At 42.8% G+C, this 21635-nt stretch overlaps 3 protein-coding genes across 5 annotated transcripts; all 3 read left to right on the plus strand.

The window, feature by feature from the left end:
• Positions 1-50: 50 nt before the first annotated feature.
• LOC125293541 (MAP kinase-activated protein kinase 2-like) lies at positions 51-11176 on the plus strand. Of its 2 annotated transcripts, none has more exons than XM_048241497.1 (10): positions 51-191; positions 6001-6140; positions 6728-6792; positions 8475-8554; positions 8649-8775; positions 8900-8975; positions 9111-9235; positions 9511-9596; positions 10127-10204; positions 10587-11176. In XM_048241497.1, the coding sequence occupies exons 2-10, from the start codon at positions 6001-6003 to the stop codon at positions 10710-10712; spliced, it is 903 nt and encodes a 300-aa protein (XP_048097454.1). In that variant the 5' UTR covers positions 51-191; the 3' UTR covers positions 10713-11176. The 2 variants fall into 2 exon arrangements, with proteins under 2 accessions (XP_048097454.1, XP_048097453.1); XM_048241496.1 differs by lacking the exon at positions 51-191 and adding an exon at positions 2866-3515.
• A 3427-nt stretch (positions 11177-14603) lies between these two features.
• On the plus strand, positions 14604-18123 carry fmodb (fibromodulin b). 2 transcript variants are annotated; one of them, XM_048241498.1, is made up of 3 exons: positions 14604-14652; positions 15295-16248; positions 16736-18123. In XM_048241498.1, exons 2-3 carry the CDS (start codon positions 15330-15332, stop codon positions 16885-16887), a joined length of 1071 nt encoding a protein of 356 aa, XP_048097455.1. In that variant the 5' UTR covers positions 14604-14652; positions 15295-15329; the 3' UTR covers positions 16888-18123. The 2 variants fall into 2 exon arrangements, with proteins under 2 accessions (XP_048097455.1, XP_048097457.1); XM_048241500.1 differs by having other exon boundaries at positions 14610-14652; positions 15325-16248.
• Positions 18124-19973: 1850 nt separating this feature from the next.
• LOC125293315 (odorant receptor 131-2-like) lies at positions 19974-20870 on the plus strand. The gene has a single exon (XM_048241180.1). The coding sequence runs from the start codon at positions 19974-19976 to the stop codon at positions 20868-20870; it is 897 nt and encodes a 298-aa protein (XP_048097137.1).
• The last annotated feature ends 765 nt before the right edge of the window (positions 20871-21635 follow it).

Consider the following 21635-nt stretch of genomic DNA (forward strand, 5'->3'; position numbering starts at 1 on the left):
AACAAGTTATTCTAATATTGGCGTTCCTATACAGGACAAACGCGGTCCCAATGCCACTAAGCAGCTAATCAGGCCGATTGGGAATTATAAGGATAAATGAGGCCTACACACCGTGAAATGTATAAGTCTTTGTAATTCACTTTATGCTTCAACCTATGATGCATCTTTAATCATGCAACGCACGTCTAAAGGTAGGAATAGTCTAATTTGCTACTAACTAAACTAGAACGAAATTCATCTTCCGCTCTGAGTGAAGAGACCCAATTGCATAACTTTTGTTTTTGTCTTGCCTTACAAGAGACACACACTGTACACAAAATAGGTCTACACAGAATTGGGAACTGACAGGGAGCTGTCAGCAATATCTCTAAATTCCATGTGTAGCATAGATGTTTGGACATAGATGTTTGGCTACCAGTAGCCAAATTTAAAGGTGAAAGGCTGAGTTGCAATCATGCTTTGGCGTGAAGGCTGGGTTTTGTGTGTTGAAGAAATTCTCTCCAAGTTAGGGGTGAAATGAGCAGATGGAGACTAAATTGAGAACATGTGCAGCCCAGTGGCAAGATTGGCTGGTAAGACTTAACAGCAGCAAGTTTGAACTCTTCATACGTAGCCTACATTACAAGCTGAAACCTGCAGACCCAGGTTGATACTCCCCTGCTGTCTCCCTCAATGGTACAGTGTGGTATGCAGGACATGGGTTAAGGATGTCCACTTTAGGTTGACAACCTTGTGTGTGTCCAGGGTCCATTCCATTCACTCCATGGCTATAGGAGGGTTCTAGGTCTAAAACCTGAATTTCCACCCCTATGTCAGTTGGCAGTATATTTATCTGTCAGCAATGCATGACAACCAGGTTAAATGTTGCAATGAATGATCTACACTACAATCTGGAAATGCAGAAGAGGCTCACTAAAAACATAAGTTACTTAATTGTCTTGTTGGAAACTCCTGTAGGAAATTTATTCTCTGCATTTTACCCATCCGGGGGTAGTGTACACACATACTTGGAGCAGTGAGCTTACCAGGATCACACACACACACACACACACACACACACACACAGAGCTGCCCTTGAACTGGTGCCCGGGGAGCAGTTTGGGGTTAGGTGCCTTGCTCAAGGACACCTTATCCGCGGAGTGTGTGTGTGTGTGTGTGTGTGTGTGTGTGTGTGTGTGTGTAAGAATGGTTCAGGTCAGATTGCACCTGTTCCTGGCCAGGGATGCGTTTCCCAAAACCATTGTAGTAGCGTTTAAGTTTTTCCAATTTTGTCTACCACTTGTGGCTGAGTGGATCCTAGTCTTGACGCGTGTTAAATGATGGGGAGTAGTGGTTTTGTTCCAAGTCGGTCCCTTCTGACCATTTATTGTTGACAGTTTGTGGTAAAGTAAAACAAGTAAATACACTATAAGGCTTTCTATTAAGTCCAAGCTTTAGTCAGCACAGCAGCACGGTCAAAAGACTGTATGCCCTTCTCAGCCACGCCCACATGCTGTGGCCTACAGCTCTTAAGGTCATCCCCCTGGGGCTCCACCTTCAGCAACCTCCTCCAGGATCCTGTAGGTGGGACAGACAGACCTGTGCCCATACTCAATCCAATCAACCACTCTCACATACATACGCACACAGACATGCACACACATACTTACTCTGGCTAATAAACAAAGAAAATATAAGAATTAACATGAAGTTCAATTTGGCTCCTACAACCATAGTTGCTAACAATTTCCCATTGCCAATGCACCCCAGGGTGGTGGAGTAGTTCACATCAGACATACTGTGTGTGTGGTAACACCAGTGTCTGGGTGGTGTCATCTCCTAGACCCATCTAAGAACTCTAAGATTCAGTCTCTGCCTGTGAGATGCGGATGCCCTGAGCTGTCCAGGGAATGTTCTAGGAGAAGACAGGGTGGAAAGTGGAGTCTCAGTGCTAATGTTTCACATAGAAATGAACTAGGAATGCAACACAAGTAAATGGGTTGTGTAGAAACAATACAGTATAAGTATTTCTATAATGATTATGAGGAGGGTATATGTAACACTGATATGAGGGAAGGATAAGGCACATTCTTGTAGTGTCTGTTAGTTAGTGCATTCAACTTGTTGTCCCAATGTATCACCCCAATAATAAATGATAAACAAAGTGAAACTGAGTTCAGCTTCCAACTCATTTTGACACCACATGGACTTTCCATAAGGAGAATGGAGTCTGACATGGCAAATGCTATCCTGGAACGTGTGGTGTTGCAATTGCACTATGTAACGTTGTTGTCACAGATAGGAGTACAACCCTTTTGTCGCTCTTAGACGCATTGGGTACATTTTTAACACTAGATGGTTACTCAAATTGGAAATTGACGAAAATATCAGGTAATATCATGGTGTCAAAGGTCAGTCACATGGGGACTTTTTGGACAAACATTGAGCAATTGAGCTCTTTGAACTCATATGGAATTTCCTTATATTCTTAGGCCTACATGCTGATCACTGTTGCTCAGGTGAACATGTTCTGTATCAGGCCCATTATGCGAAAATTGTTTGTCCTGTAGGCTTTAAACCTAAATTACAATCACCTGTTATTCTATTCCCAGCCACTGTTTTTACAAAGAGATTCATGAAAGGGTCTGGAAGGCTTTTATATGGCAATTTCACTTCTACTGCCCTCTCATGAGTCAATTCGTGCTTCAGTCCTAATTCCACAAAATAATGCATCCATCTAGGTTTGAAATATGCCAAATTTGGCTTGAATGGTGTGATTTTAAACACATCTACAGTGTAGCACTGTAAAAAGTCGTGTCACTTTGCACTGAGACGCCGTAGAGTTGCAGAACTATGCCTTTAAGGACCGCACCACTGTCACTACCCGACATGGAGTGTGAGGTCATAGGCAGGAAACAACATCTCTGACTGGCTGTCATCGGTATCTTGACCAGGGCTTAGATCGATTGTTGGTAAACCTTCCTCAGTTTAGGGAGACGAAAAATGCTGTGCAGGAATATTGGATGGATACCACTGAGTGGTACCAAAAACTGTTTTCCACGATAAGAACATTTTTGTTCATCGGACGCTTTCGTTTTGGCCGATAAACATCCGGAACAGCAATGACAAATTTGAGCGAGAAATTAGGACGCTTTTAAAAGTTTATCATCTGTGAATGTGGCCTTTACCCACATCCGTCTAAGAAGACGAGGTAACATGCTGCATTTAGATCCGTCGGTTCACTCTTAACTAATTGGATAGCCAGGGAAATCCTAAATACATCCGCTGCTACGACAGTGTGTGAGCATAAGTCTCAGGCTACTTTTTCCGTTGGAAATCAATCAAAATAGGAAGGTAGAAATAAATGATATTTAGTCATGTCCAACGCACAAAATCAGGTAAAAGCGATCCCGGGGTTGAAGAAGAGCGTTATAACAGAAGAATACAAAGTTACGAGTCAAGTACTTGGCATGGGCATAAATGGCAGGGTCCTGGAAGTATTTCGGAAGAGCAACGGTCAAAAGTACGCATTAAAGGTAATCATAATTTGCATTATTTCGTAAGCATGACTGGATATATAAGTTTGGTAATGGGCCCCGCCTGTTTAAAGGCGTGTAGAGAGAGTGGTCTGAAGTGTATCCAAGTCTTTGCCCACAGCTCTAACTAATGAAAGAGCTCCCTATACCGGGGATCTTACGGGAACAATGATTTGCTGTGTTTGTCCACAAAATATGCTATGAATGCCCCAATACATGTCTGTGCGGGGGAACAGGCAACAATATGCTTCAGATTTCCTGTAAAATGCATGCAGACCTTGGGGCAGCGCCAGTCATTCTGTGAGTTAAACACCAACCACCATAATGCGGATGGGCGTCAGTGGTCTCAGGTCTTTGCAGTCTTCCTCATTTTCTTTTGAGTGTAACGGTTGGAACACGTCTGAGCTTCCTGCTTATTCTTGATGGTCTTGCCTTGTGTAGGCCTATAAAAGTAGTGCACTTAACTTTTACTGCGGGGTCAGTGAGTGAACCAATGAAATGGTTCACTCATGGAAGGCCAAAGATGTTGCTTTGATGAACCCCTTTCATCTAGTTGAAGAAGCCTATCTTCACAGCATTAAATCTCTTAAATATAAATATATATAAAATATAGCCATGTTATTGTAGGTTTCCCATCCCCAAAAAGCTTTCAAGCACCCAATGTGCACACACACACACACACACACACACAAACACGACAGTATGTCAACAACACACAAGTTCAAAGGGCACCTTAAGAAAGAGCTATAGCCTACACTAGAACACTGTTCTATGGTAAGGAGATAATTGAAAATGGATCTGCACCATAGAACAGCAGGTGACCACATAGTCCCTCAAGGGTCATATACACACATACCAGAGAGATGGCTATGTAAGGATGTTTCACCAGACCTGTGCTATTCATTCACCAGTGAGCATTATGCAGCACAGATGCCATTGCAGACAAGCTAACATACTATGGGTGATCTGATCTCCATGCTCAGGACTTGTATTGACTTGTGTGTGTTTGTTTGTTTGTTTAGTAGTGACAGCGACGGCATGTTCTCATACAGCGACCTCTGTTGTGTGCCATTCTGGGAGGGTGGGGGGAATGTTGAGGTGTACCTTGGCCTCAGCCAGTGCCAGACGTCTCGTGCTGTCCCTGCTTCCAGGGCTTGGCTCTGCTAACCCTCTTAGCGGAGGACGGACGGGTGTGTTTGTTGCTAAATGTAGTCCGCTGTGAGAGAGCCAAGCAGAGTAGAGCGTGCTGGGGGATTATCCTGGGCTGTGCAGGAGATGAAGAGATACTTAGCAGCTCTGAACACTGGTCAAGGGGTCAGGACACACTGTGCTTGGGATGGACATCTCAGTGAGCCCGTACTAGGACCAAATCCAAGAAATTGTTCTACCAAAATTGTTTGGACATTGCTTTATTTTTTTGTCTCTCCCCTCTGTTCCACTGTCCATGTTCCTGGTTCCTTAATGCTTTAAGAAATGGCTAAATGGCGTGTTGCCAATTCCAAAGAGTCAGTGTTTACACAAACAGTTGGAGTCTGTTTGAAATTGAATAATGTAAAGCATATGTTGTCCTCAAAACACACCTTTTTTAAAAACAGTTTTTTCAACACAGTTTGAGTAGATTGGCTCTGGTTTTCAGTGGGTCTTTGTGGTTACTCTTCTCCTGTGGGTCAGCTTTTCTCCCAACTGTAAAATCTAACGAGCCAGGACACACTTGTTTAACAGGCATTTCAAGCCACCCGTTGTTCAGGGTTGTTATCTATCTGCAAGGGACTCTATTCCAGGGAACTCAACTATCATTGCTCCATGTTCCTTTATATAACCAGTGCATGTGTACACTCTGATTGTATGCATATGTGAGGCGTTAATGCCTCCTAAAACCTTTTGGTCTGAGTTTATTAACATGTGAAAAGTGAGTGCTATATGGTCTAGACATGCTGTGATTATAGTATAGTAAAACCTTTAGCTTTTAAATGCAGGCATGCACGCTACCCACATTCCTGCTAACGCAATGCATACAAACTCACATACTTCCTAACTCCTGGAAGCCTCTCTGAATATATTAACACAGACAAGCCCGTTAGTTCATCCATACATTATCCATATGCTTTGGATATGGAGCTGCCATGTTTGGCATTAGCCTGGTTCAGGCAGCCTTCAAACAGGAAGTATGCTAAGCTTGTGTTTGTCAGGGCTAAATGACTTGAGGCTGATTTATGTGGAGCAGCTAAGAGCTTTCTATTAGATCTTAGATCCATACGAAGATGTCAATGAATAAAGCGTCCTCTTGCCCTCCCCCGCATCCTTCCTCTCTCTTCTCCTCTCTTCCTGTACAATAGCGCTGCGCAGTAATGGAAAGGTTTGATTAGACACCAGCGTACGTGTACACATTGTCCACTTTATCCATCTCGTCCATGAAAATGTACAAAAACTACCTGTCCTTGCATATCATGCTTACTTATTCACTCTGTTTCTCTGTGTCTCGTAGATGCTGCTGGATTGCCCCAAGGCTCGGCGAGAGGTCGAGCTGCACTGTCGAGCCTCTACCTGCCCTCACATCGTGGGCATCGCGGACGTCTACGAGAACCTCTACCAGGGCAAGAAGTATCTCCTCATAGTTATGGAATGGTGAGTTTCTTGCCTCACGCAGCCTAGAATGACGTAGCACATGTGGTGGAATGGTGTGTTTCTTGCCTCACGCAGCCTACAATAATGTAGTACATGTGGTGGTGATAACATTTCCTGCGTCAGTATCATTATGCACACCACAAATTAATGGGTTGCTTTTGGATCAGAACCATTTGCCAGTGAATGCTGAAAGGCAGAGGAAAGTTTCCATTCAGTCAAAGGCTTCTGGCAGTATTCACCATTTGTCTGTATACAGCATAGACCATTCATTTCCACTGGCAGGTCCAGCTGTTTAGGATGCATGTGTAACACCCTTTTATTCTGTACTTTACTTGAAATGGACTCATCGGCTATATGCATTTATGAGTCATTAGACTCCTGTTATAATATACATTTATGAGTCATCAGACTCCTATTATAATACACATGCATGAGTCATTAGACTCATAGTAAGCAGAGTACCTATCGCCTCCTTCACCTATGTATGCAGTATGCAGAAATCCTTCTTGGCAAATATCACCAGGCTGCACTTGAGTTACTTGGTGTTTGAATACCTTTTGTGTTTGTCGCTCTAAAATTCATCACAGCATGGAAGGGGGAGAGCTGTTCAGTCGCATCCAGAAGAGAGGAGACCAGTGCTTCACAGAGAGAGGTAAAGTAGAAATATTTACTTTATAAGAAAGAGGTAAAGTGTATATATATCACTCTTTTACAGTCTATAACCAAAGATACTTTATTTCTTTAGTTTATCAACCCACTCTGTTATAACACTGTTCTACCAACTCAGCAGTGACCAGAGAGGTTGACGTTGCAGTTTTTCTGAGTGCTTCTGGCCGTGGTAGTTAGATGAAGCAATAAAATGGTAATAACCCCTAAAATAACTGCAGTCGGAAGAATGTGTACATTTATTCTATAAAGGTAAATGCAAAGTTTCCTTAGTGCCAATTCAGTATCAGTTTGCAATGGTTAGTTGTGAAGTAGTAAGTAACGTTAGTAATCCGTGATCTATGTAATTGGTTAGATTGGTCCAGTGATTTCAAAGTTAATACAAAGTCTACACTTGATATGCTATGATCAAAAATCCAGTGTTTCCACCCCCTATTCACAAAGGGGCGTATTGTCCCATGTGCTTAAGGGTGCGTAAGTCAAAGAAAGCGCGGAACTAAGCGCTTAAAAGCATATTTCCCATATTACCTTATCCATGAGGCTACATTGTTAAATAGTGAAAACACTGTTATAATCACCCACTTTGGATATTGCATCTTCAGTTTTAACTTGACGTGAAGTCATAATCCCATAGCCTACTTCGAATCTGTCCATTTTATTCCAACTTGACTGAAGTCATCCATAAATTTGCACAGGCGTCTGCACTATTGTCGAGCAGCATAGTTTATAGTTTCCTGTCTCTTGATTCGTTTGTTATTGAGGCTGGTATTGTAATCAGGGATGGATTACTGCACGGGCCTACCGGGCCCAGGCCCAGGGGCCCAAGGAGTCAGGGGGCCCTGAACCCCAAGCCTTTGCATGGAATCATTGCCTCAATATCAACAAATCAGGACGTAGGCTATGAATCTGATTGAATTTAGTATTGGCCATCCCCAAAATGCACCAGAATACAGGAAATCACATCAAACAAATTAAAAATGTTCTGGGGGAGGACCCCAACACCCCCCCTCCCTCCCTCCCTCCCTCCCACATATACGACAATAAGTGGGGGGCCCTTAATACATCTGGGCCCAGGGGCCCGAAAGTTCATAATCCGCCCCTGATTGTAATGCCAGTCTCTTTACTGTATTCGAAACTGCAGGTGTCAGTCTACAGCTTTGTTAGCATAAATACATCGATATTATGAGAAGCAGCTGCCATTGAAACTTTCTTTCTCAACAGTGAGTTTTTAAATTATGAATGTACACACATCAAGCACATATTAATTCTTTATAAACAAACCTCAAAGCAAAAGTAAAATTTTGTCAATTCTTTGCTAGGCTATGTGACGACACCATTTTACTGCAGGCCATTCGCTATCCAGTTCACCATGCTTAAATTTTTGGAAATCAAAGACTGGTTTGTGCACATTCTTAAATGGCATTCAGAAGGTCAATAAGAGAGTCCATGTTCCACGTTTTCATATCAACCTAAATTACCAAGGTGGTGGATCAATCTGGTTTTATTTTAAATAAATGACGCCTCTTTCATTAGGCCGCCTTGATTTCGAACTTGCGCGCTGTGGGTGTGACAGAAGCGGGAATGGGAGAATTGCCCAAAAGTAAATGCTGAAACCAGGCTAACAGATGGAAAATCAATGTATATAAAATTGTGTGTGTGTGTTGACAGAGGCTTCAAACATCATGAAGCATATTGGAGAAGCCATCCAGGCCTTACACGCCATCAACATTGCACATAGGGATGTCAAGGTAAGTTAATACCAGCAAACCTCCAAAAGAGAGGGTCTGTAACTTAGTAGCACTTAACATTAACCTTTGCTCTCACCTCGGACTTTTTTCTTAGCCCGAGAACCTCCTGTACACATCAAAACGATCAGACGCTGTGCTGAAACTGACAGACTTTGGGTTTGCCAAAGAAACCATGTCACACAACTCACTGGCCACGCCCTGCTACACGCCTTACTATGTTGGTAAGCAAAATAGGTGTCTAAGCAGAAACAGCAGTGTTTTGGAGGTGTTTTGGTGTTAAATCTAACTAGTTGCTCATTTTAGAGCAGGCTTGTTTATTTATGTGCATGATTTGGTCTCTTCCAGCCCCTGAGGTCCTTGGTCCAGAGAAATATGACAAGTCCTGTGATATGTGGTCCCTTGGGGTCATCATGTACATACTGTGAGTAGCACGCCAATAAGCACTGGTTCTGAGTTGCAGCATGTAATTACAGTTGCATTCTTCACATTCTCACGTCCCCGATTTTTGTTTTGTTTCGTTTTTGGAACCCCCCCTTCCTTCGGTCCCTCCCCCCAGTCTGTGTGGCTATCCTCCGTTTTACTCCCTCCACGGCCAGGCCATGTCGCCCGGCATGAAGACGAGAATTCGGAACGGCCAGTATGGGTTCCCTACCGACGAGTGGTCGGATGTGTCAGAGGAAGGTATTAAACCAGTTTTCACGGCACACTGGTATAAAATTATGGATTCATTGTTTATTTAGAGCAAACTAAGCGGGATCCAAAAACAGCCAGTGCATGGGGATTTGTAACTCAAGCAAAGAAAAAAGGCATCACATATATCTGACACTGGGCAGGTCAAGTGTTTGTGTTAATAGGAAGAACAATCAGTTTATTACCAAACAACTATAAAGCCATACATTTCTAAGTGTATAAAACTGCACAGGTAAGATTGAGATCATGTCTCCCACTCTTTGCAGCAAAGCAGCTGATCAGGCTGTTGCTGAAGACAGAACCCACAGAGAGGATGAATATCACAGAGTTCATGAACCACCCCTGGATACAAGTGAGACATCACTCACACTTACAATATGAAACATTGGACCACTCAGTCACGTATACATACAACCTCAGTGAACAACCGACATTCGACTTGCCATAGATATATTCGATATTAAGATAGTGTAAACACATATTTGGTGAGTCTGGTGAATATGTAACTGAGATGGGACTCTTTTGGACAGATGAATTAGAATGTGCATTTATTTCACAACAATACTGACTTCACAACAATACCACTTCCATCAGTTATCAAATGAAACACATTTGGGCATTCTTTGTGGTCTTAAACATTCCTGTTTGGATAAATGATTAGACTGTGTTTAAAATTTCACTGACAAACCTGGTATTGCCTTGCTAACGTTGCAACTATGCCCACATAATACATTTGTGGCTAAGTGTGAGCACACTGGTCATTTGAGTTTTTAATGACCATTTGTGGAAAAGGTTACAGCGCAATACAAAATATTTCATATTTCTTGCAGAAACACAGGCGCACTTATGACTAATGTACTGTATTTGTATAACTGTTTCCAGTCAATGGAAGTTCCCCAGACTCCTCTCCACACAAGTCGAGTCCTGAATGAAGAACTAGAAGCTTGGGAAGAAGTGAAGGTAAATGTCTTACACCATGTCCTAATAGGATCTGAGCAAGCGACTGTCGTTATCTGTCTACACTGAACCCGTTAAATATGCCCTTCTATTGCGTCATATTTCTCATTCAAAATAGCAGAGCAACGCGAGCGACAGAAAGAAAATAGAAACCGGGCGTCCGACAAAAGTTTATCTTAAAACGTAGCGTTGCAGGACACTCCAATTGAAAACAATGTAATTAAACAGATTTTTTCGCTAATGTTCGCTCGCATCGCGTCCGGTTAGGACATGGTGTTAGTGATAAAAGGAACGCACTCTATAGTAGTGATGTGTAGCCCATGTGTCCCAGTGGTCTGGATAGAGTCTCAGAGTGTTTTTGTGTTTTTTTTCCCCCCATCTCCAGAAGGAAATGACCAGCGGCCTGTCAGAAATAAGAGTGGACTATGACCAGATCAGAATAAAAAATGTTCAAGACTCACAGAATCCACTTCTGATGAAAAGGAGGAAGAAGGCTGGCATTGCATCTTAAGAGCCACCAGGGCTACGAAACACACACACCTACACACAGACATACACACACCTCTTTAGTATGATTTTAAACACGACTACTTCACATCCAGCAATAAAAAATCATATTTTAGGTATGGAAGATTGCATTTTTTTACCCTGCAAGCAGTTTACACACACCGACTTTATTATCTTCAGCTGTTTTCACTGAGATTTTATAATCCTGTTGCAGTGATGTATCATCGTTACTGCAACTTCTCTTTTAGAAAATACGTAAATACTTTGCTCCATATGGGAGCAGTGTAGTGGCCACACGCAGAGCACTCGTAACATGTGCACAAAGGCACTGGTCTGAATTACTAAACGCTTTTCTGATCCCATTCTTCTTTGTACTCTCATGTCTTTTTGGAGAACTGTCTCTCTCTACACAAAACTCTGAACACAACTCACCACCCTGTATTAATAAAAACTGCAGGTCTAATCATGCATGGTTGTCATGATGAGTCTTTGTTCAAAAGTTCTCTTCGGGAAATGAGAGCATTTTCGGGGGTGGAGAGAGTGGTAGTGGTAGGAGAAGAGACAAAACGAGGAAAGATTTAAAGGTGCAGTCTGCGATCATACGCGATTTCAAGCCCATTACATTCGCACATTCAGCAATCTCACGATCCATAAAAAACCCTTTTGATCTCACAATCCACTAGCTGCCCATTTCATGACACTGTAAAAAAAAAAAAAAAAAAAACTGTCTCCGTAGACCGCCCAGGCCCCAAAAACTGAAAACAAACAAAGTCTGGGCAGCCTGTCTCCCAAACAAATAGCAGGGTTGATTACTGCAATGGATTTTTCACAAGCCTTCCTTAAGACCATCATACAGTTCAGGTGATACAAAATGCAACAGCTAGTCTAGGGACTAAAATTAAAATACTTAAGTCACTGCATGGCTTCCAGTAAGTCACAAAATGGACTTTAAAGCACTAATGCTTGTTTATAAATCACTAAATGGAACGGGACGCAATAACCCACCAGTTGCTTCAGCACCTTAAGAACTGTTTGGTCTAGATTTGAATCTTGCTACAGCTGGGGCATTTTTGATGTCATCTGGAAGTTGGTTCCAGAGCTGAACCTCATAGCAGCTAAAAGCTGCACCATGTTTAGTTCTAACAGCGGGTTTTACCAACAAGTATTTCCCCTGAGACCTGAGAGCTTTCTGCTAAATTGGCCTTGCCTTACCTTTGTTTTGATCACGTTGTGATGAAGACTTCCTAATGAGGTCTCTCAACGGATACTGGGACTTTATTATGGAATACCAACCGTCCTAAATAATGAGAGTGTAAAGGCGTCTGTTTTGTGTTATTTATGAGCACATCTCGTGGACTTGCAAGTGTCCTTCCTGAAGGAGATGACCTGTGATGGGCAGCAGTGTGTATGCTCCAGAGCCTGTAATCGTGCGTTTTAATTCTAACTCGAACCCTCTAGCGCCACCAACAGGCCAAATTTGTAAGTGTGTTCACTCACGTAACTTTTGACCCGTAGGTCCGATTTTCAAAAGTCAGGTATTGGAATCCTTGGACCAAGCCGAGTTCAACGCACCCTAGGACTTCATTTTCCGCCATGATGGATTTTCCGCCATTTTGGATTTCATCAAAAACACTTAAAATGTATCAGGGGTCACATACTTTCTCTGATTCCCACCAAATTTTACTTTCCTGAAGGAGATGACCTGTGATGGGCAGCAGTGTGTATGCTCCAGAGCCTGTAATCGTGCGTTTTAATTCTAAGCACAACTGCTGCTACAGGCCAAAAGGCAAGTTTCTTAATTACAGCGCCCCCTAGAGGTCAAAGGTCACCAGATTTCTTGAGCGTCCCCCTGATTGGGTCCTGATTCCATGGACTAAGTTTGGTTATGATAGGTGAATGGGTTGCTTCGCCACCAATTTCGATTGGATGCTATGGGCAAACGCTTCCGTCAATTGTTATGGAAATCAAAGCACTGATAGGGCATGGTCTGAAGATGGTCTGTGCCAATTTTGGTGAGGATCCGATGAAATTTGTGACCTAGGGAAATTTGATAGTGGTTTTGATTAAATCCAATATGGCGGCCAAATCAATTATGTTGATGTCATGAATTGCCATCTGTCAACATAAGGATCTTCCACCGTATTACCAGGCACCACTAGTACATTGTAATTCTAGGCACAACAGCAGCTACAGTCCAAAAGGCATGTTACTGATTTACAGCGCCCCCTAGAGGTGACAGGTCACCAAATTTCTAGAGCGTCCTCCTGATGGGGTCATGAGTCCATATACCAAGTTTGGATTTGATGACTGCAAGGGTTGCTGAGATATGAGCTCACTTCCTGTTTGGCTTCAGCGCAAATTTTGATTGGCTGTTACGGGCGAACGGAAATACTTCGAAGGCTAAAAGTGATAACTTTTGTGAGGCTTGGTCTGAAGATGATCTGTGTAAAATTTGGTGGGAATCAGAGAAAGTATGTGACCCCTGATACATTTTAAGTGTTTTTGATGAAATCCAAAATGGCGGAAAATCCATCATGGCGGAAAATGAAGTCCTAGGGTGCGTTGAACTCGGCTTGGTCCAAGGATTCCAATACCTGACTTTTGAAAATCGGACCTACGGGTCAAAAGTTACCTGAGTGAACACACTTACAAATTTGGCCTGTTGGTGGCGCTAGAGGGTTCGAGTTGCCGTCATGAAACTTGGTGACATGAATCATGGGACCGTCCCCGATTAGTGTGCCAAATTTCCCAACTTTTTACCAGACGGTTCTATGGGCTGCCATTGACTTCCATTGCATATAATAATAATAATAGGAAAACGTAGAAACACAATGAGGTCCTCGCAGCTTCGCTGCTTGGCCCCCAATTATCAAAATGAATAACAGTCAAAACTATTATTGAATATCATCTTTTGGAAGAAAAGATGTATGAATTTTAACAACTACCCTGCAATTATGAGTTTGTGTACAGTGTAGGTGTTATCACAATCATTCTTTGGTATGAAATACTGTGTCACAACCACAGAAGAAAAAACACAACAAAGTTCCAGATCAAATTCCAGGTGTGGACAGAGAAAAATCTATTTGCTTGACCTTGGTTGACATCCCCTTTTTTGTGAGATCTTTAAAAAGATCTTAAGAATGGCCCCAAGTTATCAAAAAATAAGAATAAACATTAAGACATTAGTGGAAACCATAAAACTAAATCAGCAGGTAGCAGAGTTTGTCATCTGGCAGTATATGCAAATCTAAGCTATAGGTATGTACTGGCAGAGGAACAAATAGGACACTTCAGGTTACACTTTGGAGCGTAACGGATGTCTCTCATCAGAGAGACCATCAAAAACAGGACGGGGAATTTGGTGATGATAGCTAATGAAACATAAATCAAAAAGAGACGCTCATTACCTTTCAGTTTTGGCCAATAGTATTTCCATCGCCATTACAGCACTGAGACGCGAACTGAAGGATGACGCTGTCCTAATGCCAAGATACATAGAGGCATGTAGATCAGTCATGTCCTTGATACCCTCTAAGCTCCACAACAATAAATAAACAGGGCCAGACAAGCAGGAGTATGTGTGTATGTGTGTGTGTGTGTGTGTGTGTGTGTGTGTGTGTGTGTTATAGGGAGGTAGGGGATAATAATACATTACATCCTGACACATGAAAAAACAAAGCACTTGAGACTGCAGATGTCCCAGCTATTCATTGACATGGCTGGAGGACACAGTGTGTGTGTGTATATATATATATATATGTGTGTGTGTGTGTGTGTTGTATGCATGCTCTGACACTCCAAAGAGTGTGCCCTTAATTGGCTGGTTTCTGGTATGCAGCTGGAGAGGGGTATTTCCACAAAACCCCTCTATGCCTCTTACTCAAAGACAGTCCAGGGGATATACAGACACAGACAAGCACTCAGGACACCCTCTCCTCTGACTGGTAGGCACATCATTATGTCTTTATCACATTGTTATCATTTGCACATCACCACTATAAGAGATTCAAATAAGTCCTTCTTAATTGTATAATTAAAGTAGCATTTGTATTCATAACATAATTGATCTTTGCATTTACCAGGAATTTAGAAGGCATTTTAGTTGTAAAAGAACACAAAAACGCACAGATGGATTGTTTATTTTGATTTCACTCCTCAAAGTAATTTGTTGTTATGCTTGTGGGTGCAGTGTTTTAAAAGATAAGAAACTTAAATATTTCAAGATTTACGCTAACATTGGAACATACTAATGGTCTGTAATTACGTTATTCAAAACCATGTGGGGTATTTGCCACTTAATGGTGTCTTTTAACACATTTCCTGGCTTGGTCACAGAATTTTAAACCCCTAAGGTCATCAAGCTGAGCTATTTGTCAAGTAAACAATTGTAAAACTGCATGATGTGGCTTAATTGGTGGTTGATGAATGTTGCTGTACGCAATTACAACTTTTAATGACAGATAAGTGATAAGTACTGAGTAAATACTCACATCTGTCCTAAAAACTGACCTCTGTCCTGCAAAAATGACTATGAATATCATAAATTGCATGCCTCTTTGTGATTGTTGGATTGCCTCTTTGGACAGCATTGCTGAGGGTCTGAATTGTGTCTGCAGTGACTATGCAGTGGGCTCTGCTGCTTCTCCTGGCCTCGCTGGCCCAGCCCTGCCTGTCGTACTCCCGCAACTCCCTCTACTGGCTCTCCCACCTGCGGAGCAGGCACGGCTATGGCTACCGGAACGGTTATCCAGCGTCACAATGGAACACCGAAAATCCTGAGTCCGACTGCCCTCTAGAATGCGACTGCCCGGGTCTGTACCCGAGGGCCATGTACTGCCACAGCCGCAACCTCCAGCACGTCCCCTTTGTCCCCTCGCGCATGAAGTACGTCTACTTGCACAACAACCAGATCGCCAGCATCAAGGAGGGCGTGTTCGACAATGCCACAGATCTGGTCTGGATCATCATGCACAAGAACCAGCTCACTTCAGACAAGATTGCCAAGAAAGTATTCAGCAAACTGAAGAACCTGCAGAAGCTCTACCTGAACAGCAACAGCTTAACGGTCATCCCAGAGGACCTCCCCACCTCCCTTGTGGACCTCCGGCTGAACAACAACAAAATCACGAAGCTCTCGGACGACACCTTCAAGGACATGGTGGACCTAAGCCATTTGAATCTTCACGGCAACGCCATTAAGGAAGTGGGTGGTGCTTTCAAGGGTCTGGACTCCCTAACCGTGCTGGACCTGAGCCGCAACAGCCTGGAGAAAGTGCCGGCCAGCCTTCCCCAGGACCTCCAGCAGCTTTACTTGAACTTCAACCAGATCACCAGCGTCCCCGGGAACTTCCTCTCCAACTACCCCACTCTGCGGTATGTGAGGCTCTCGCACAACCTGCTGACCGACAATGGGATTCCGTCCAGCGCCTTCAACACCACTAGTCTATTGGAACTGGACCTCTCTCACAACCGCCTGGAGAGGATTCCCACCATCAGCACCAAGCTGGAGAACCTCTACCTGCAGGCCAACCACATCAAAGGTACTGCACCAGGGCACCACAGCTTTGACCCCTCTCACAACGCAGCTCAGAGAAGCCATAGATTTAGCATTTATCTGAAAAGAAAGAAAATATCTATAATGGCTCCTCTGTGCCAGGTGTCTTGCTTTGACCAGTTGTGTTCTGGGGAGTATACTAGGTAGTCCAAACAGATGTTCCAAACACAAAATCAGACATGCAAACTGCCTCTAGGATGTGAGATAATTAACAGTATAGATTCTATAGACAGATAGTGTTATAGATCAACAAAGATTAATGGATTGTGTAATTGCATTCATGTCTTGAGGGGAAAATACATAATGCACAAGTCATGACATGCTACGCCATGCCAATACCTATTACAAAAACACTGTGCATGTGTTCTAAATTACAGGGGTCTTTATCAAATACACCTCCCAGATCTCTTATACAATCCCTCGTTTTCACCAGATGGCTCTAGTCTAACATGTGTTTTGCTCCTACTTTGCAGAGTTCTCTCTGGGCAGCTTCTGCAGGGTAGTGGACATGGCCAATTTCTCCCAGATTAGAGTGCTCAGGCTGGATGGCAATGAGATTAGCACCAGGGATGTGCCTCCAGAGGCAGTGCTCTGCCTTCGCCTGGCCGTCTCCATCGACCTCTAGCCGTCTCCATTGACCTCTAGCCGTCTCCATCGACCTGTAGCTGCCCGTCAGCAACACCATCAGCCACACGCTCACTACTCAGGCCCATCCTGGGCTTGAACATTGGACATTTAGTGTGGTATTGACTGAAATTAATTATCTTCAGATTAATTGATATGTCAATGATATGTCTTCATTTTCAGATTGTTGCTTTTTGCTATGACCAGAAACGGCCTATTTCCATAGGCGTTTTATAGACGTACAATTTAAAGGAGTTTCTGTAAAGGACTTTCTGTGTTATGGAAACCATATAGAAACAATAGTGCCGTTCTTTGTTTTTAGGAATTCTAAATGAGGTCACTAACAAGGAATTCAATGCAGTTATATGGGCAGATTACAGTATGTAGTTGCTGGCTGTAACTAAACTGTAAAAAAAATAACTAAAAAGAGCTATGTACTAGCTATCTAGTCATCACATTCTGTTTGAGTTGATGATGGGTTAGGGTAAACAGATATACACTCACACATGGAAGCATGCCTATGCCTACTGACACACACACACACACACACAGTGACATGTAGCCATAATCACTGCCGTGTAATCTGTTATTTATGTCTGAAGATGGAGAGATATGTAATATTGAAATATGGGGTTGTAAAATGTGCATGCATGTTACCTCCTGTCACAGCAGAAGCCATTCTGTTGCAACCATCTGTTCATGTGTTACCTACATGTCAAAATGGAGGGCTCTATGCTTTTGACATTTCTGCTTTAACTATAAAGTATTTTTTAAGTATAACCCTCTAAACACAGGTGCTCTCCTCTCCTATACATCATTTTAACTGTTTAGTCAGAGTTGCATATTTCATAACCATGTTAAGAATTCTGTCTTTGATTTCCTGAATGTTTGAAAACAACATGTATCGCATATGGGAGCAAAATGCCACTGGGCTTATTTTCATGAGAAGTATGTTTCATCGTTGTCTCTGTGGGTGCCTTTCTGTGACATTAATCCCATGAATGTTAATTAAACCTTGATAAACACTCACATCACATCGGTTTTGACCTTTCAGTGACCCCTGAGAATTTCTCTCAGTGGCATGGCACTGTTTACGATCAGCGATCTGTGTCCCAGAGCAGACACCTAAAGGACCAAGAGCTGAAATGTCAGCGGCTCCCCCCAGTCATCTTTGTTTGGGCCTTGTTTACTTCACTTAACTAGACTCTAGTTTTGTTTAAGAATACGGATACATGTAAGGCCAAATATTAATAATTTCTATTAACATAAATAAAAATAAAAATATTGTTTACAACCAACAAGCATCTTCCCTCAAGAGTATTTCTAGGATGGGATCAAGGGGTTTTAAGACCTTGAGTAAGTGTTCGGGTGGGTACTACTGGGTATGTGGACAAATTCAAGAATAAACTAACATTAATGTTAATTAAGCCTTGGGAGTATGTACTTCCTGTTTTTAAAATTCCTAAACATTTCGTCACCTAAAGGAGTTATTTGTAGATACCCAGTCTTGTATAGCCTGGGAAAACTCAGATGAACCTTTTAGCGAATTTGAATTCACTTTGCATTTGCATTTGATTGCTGCACTCCTGAAATTATGTTTAATGCACCAATTTGTTATTTATAATTTCACTTAGTTACAACCCTGAAAATTGTAAGTCAATGAAGCCTTTTCAGACCCACTCTTAATCTCAACTGAGATAAGGTCTGGTGTCAAGGAGGCTAAGTCTTCCCATTATTAGAATCAGAATTGTATGCTTTCTCTTTTTTATTACAGTATTAAACTTTTAATAACAAATGTTTAAATCCCCACTAGGACATTTTTGACATATATAATAATGTCAAATGTTACAACTTGAATACCTCTATTAATGCATAATACGTTGCGGCAGCAAACCCTGGTGTTGAACTTATACCGGGAGCAAAGTGCCATCATACATACAAAATTTGGCAGAGGAGACTGGCTGACTGAAAAATACCATCACCACCACACAAATTACTTTTTGTTTTGAATAGCCAGGTCAAATTTGAGTGTGCTGACAGGGCAAAGCCCTACGGCTCCCTCGTGTGGTCAGTTATTCAGGATTTCACAATAACGTCCTGTTACCAGACTGCTTTAGCCTATCAGTTTTATAATTCAACACCAAATATCTTGTGGAGTGTGCTACATGGCACTATCAGCATGACTATTTATGAACAGTGGTGTAACTCCTTGTGAGGACTCTGATGGTCACTGAATTACATAGCATAGTGAACTATTTGTACTTAGACAACACCTGGTTTCAAATTTAACAAGGAAAAGCTTGTTAAATTGAAAATTTAACATGGAAAAGCTCCTTGGGTAACAACTTTAAAGACTGTTTTATAAATGATCTCATTTTATTTTGAAAAGGAAAAACATTTTAAAGGGCTCTGGAGGTGTTTTTAACCATTGCACTTTTCTGTAACAAAATATATTACATTTCAGTGTAACTTGATCTCAAAGATTTTCAGCCACTTTCCATCTCAAATGGAAATCAGCATTGCACAAATGTACACGTACACGCTATACATTACTCAGAAAGTGGGGCTGAGGGGGGTGGGATCTTATTGAACCTTGTTAGTGAGCCCATTATGAAACTTCTGGATTCTTATTTCAGCTTTTCTCTTCAACCACATTTAAAAGATGGACTAAACGTTCAGATAAGGTGACTATTAACTGTTTCCAAACTATGTAAAGCATGAAATGAAGTCATTATATGCATGAGGTAGTTATCTTCTCAGAGGGACAGTTGGTCCCCAGCTTCATCTTTCAACAGACCATTTCTCTCTCAACATTACACCTCAGGGAACTTCTGTGACTGTGTGCCCCCTATCTTTCAAGGTATTTAAGTCCAGCGACACAAACTCAGGGTCTACATCACTGTAAGAGCAGGAGTGCAAGACATCATGCGTCAGTTACAGTGACTCCACACACTTCAGCAGAGTGCCCAGAACACCCAACTGTTTGTTTTTTTCCCCCACAGGCTGAAGATCATCTTGAGATTAGATATCTTAAAACGACTGCCTAGCATCATGTTAAGTGGCTGAAGTCTTGCTGCTGCAGACGACATGCAGAACACCAGCTCCAACACCACACAGAGGCAGAAGTTGGACACCTTTGAAGAGGTGCTGACCAAAAATCTGACGGTGGTGCTGTGTGGGCTCTTCATCTTCTACTTTAATGGGGCGCTTGTGCGTGTCTACTTTAGCGTACCCTCCCTCAGGCAGGAGGCCCGCTACGTGCTCTACGTCCATCTGGTGCTTAACGACATGTTGCTGGTGAAGACATCCGTTCTGCTGCATGTGCTTACCTACGCGCCGGGTTTGATCAGTGTGCCTCTCTGCTACATCCTGGTGATCACCGCCACCGCTAGCTTCCAGATCACTCCAGTCATTCTGGCCGGCATGGCGGTGGAGCGCTTTGTGGCAGTGTGCCTGCCCCTCCACCACGGCCGCCTCTGCACGACCAGCCGAGCGCAGGTCTTCAACGCGGCGACGTGGTGTGCAGGAATCACGCCGAGCCTGGCCAGCCTGATCTTATCCCTGAAACAACGCCCCCTGCAATTCCACACGTCTGACATCCTGTGCTACAACAGTAGCGTCTTCGGGCCAGTCTATCAGGTGATCACAGCGGGCAACGGCATCTTCATGGCCGTCGTGTGGGTGACGCTGTTCTACACGTATGTGCACGTGCTCTGGACGGCCCGAGCTGCCAGTTCGAAGGGGCAACACCAAAAGGCCCAGCACACCATACTGCTGCACGCTGCCCAACTGCTGCTCTACATGGTGGCCTACCTGGGTCCTGTGATCGACAGCCTCATCACCGTGTTCCCTCTGTGGCGCACCAAGGTACTCTTTGGCCAGTTCCTGGTGTTAAACCTGCTGCCCCGGGTGCTGAGCCCCCTCATCTACGGCCTCAGGGACCAGGCCTTCAGGAAGCATATGAAAGGCGCGCTGCTCTGCTGAAGGGGCACTAGCAGCAGAAAAGTCCAAATCTAGCAGAGACACAATTGGTCCAGTGCCATTTACTGCCCCTGATGTAATTATGTACAAAAGTGTTGTTACAAGCATGACTGGATCTGTTACAAGTGGGTGCAAACAGACAGTTGGACACCTCTGTCTGTCTGTCTGTGTGTGTGTGTGTGTACGCTCTTGCATCTGCTAAGGCGATCTTCTGCACATTCAGAGTAAAGTGTGTTAAGACAATCATTACATTCTCAGTGTAATTTCATGGCTAAACAGATAAGATGTATGTGGGGCAGGACACCTAAATCACAACATAGTTCTCCAACTTGTGGCTGAAAATGTGCTTTCAGAGAAGCAGAAGAACTGCCTCAACTAGAAACTTAACAAGTGCTGATGGAATTTCAAAACCCAACAGCTATGGAAACTATTACACGAAAATGATGAACGTATTTAAAATGTTAGTCACATGCCTGTAAATTGCAGTCAGATTAGTGAAACTAACACTTCCCAAGACCTGTGCATTTTTACCTTAGCTGCCTTTGTGCAATGTCTATCATCTCTTTGCACGCACACACACCACTCTATTTAGCATGTAAATCAATCATTGATGATACTGATAATGGCTTTACCACAGGAAACATTTTTTGAATTAAATGAGGTTTCCCCTACTCTCATACCTTGAGAAAAAAAGCACCAGGACAATTGTGATATGCCTAGATTTTAATGCACAACAAGTAACACACATTTTTTAATTTCTAATTTTTT

Source organism: Alosa alosa, chromosome 4 (assembly GCF_017589495.1).
Source record: "Alosa alosa isolate M-15738 ecotype Scorff River chromosome 4, AALO_Geno_1.1, whole genome shotgun sequence".
NCBI lineage: Eukaryota > Metazoa > Chordata > Actinopteri > Clupeiformes > Clupeidae > Alosa > Alosa alosa.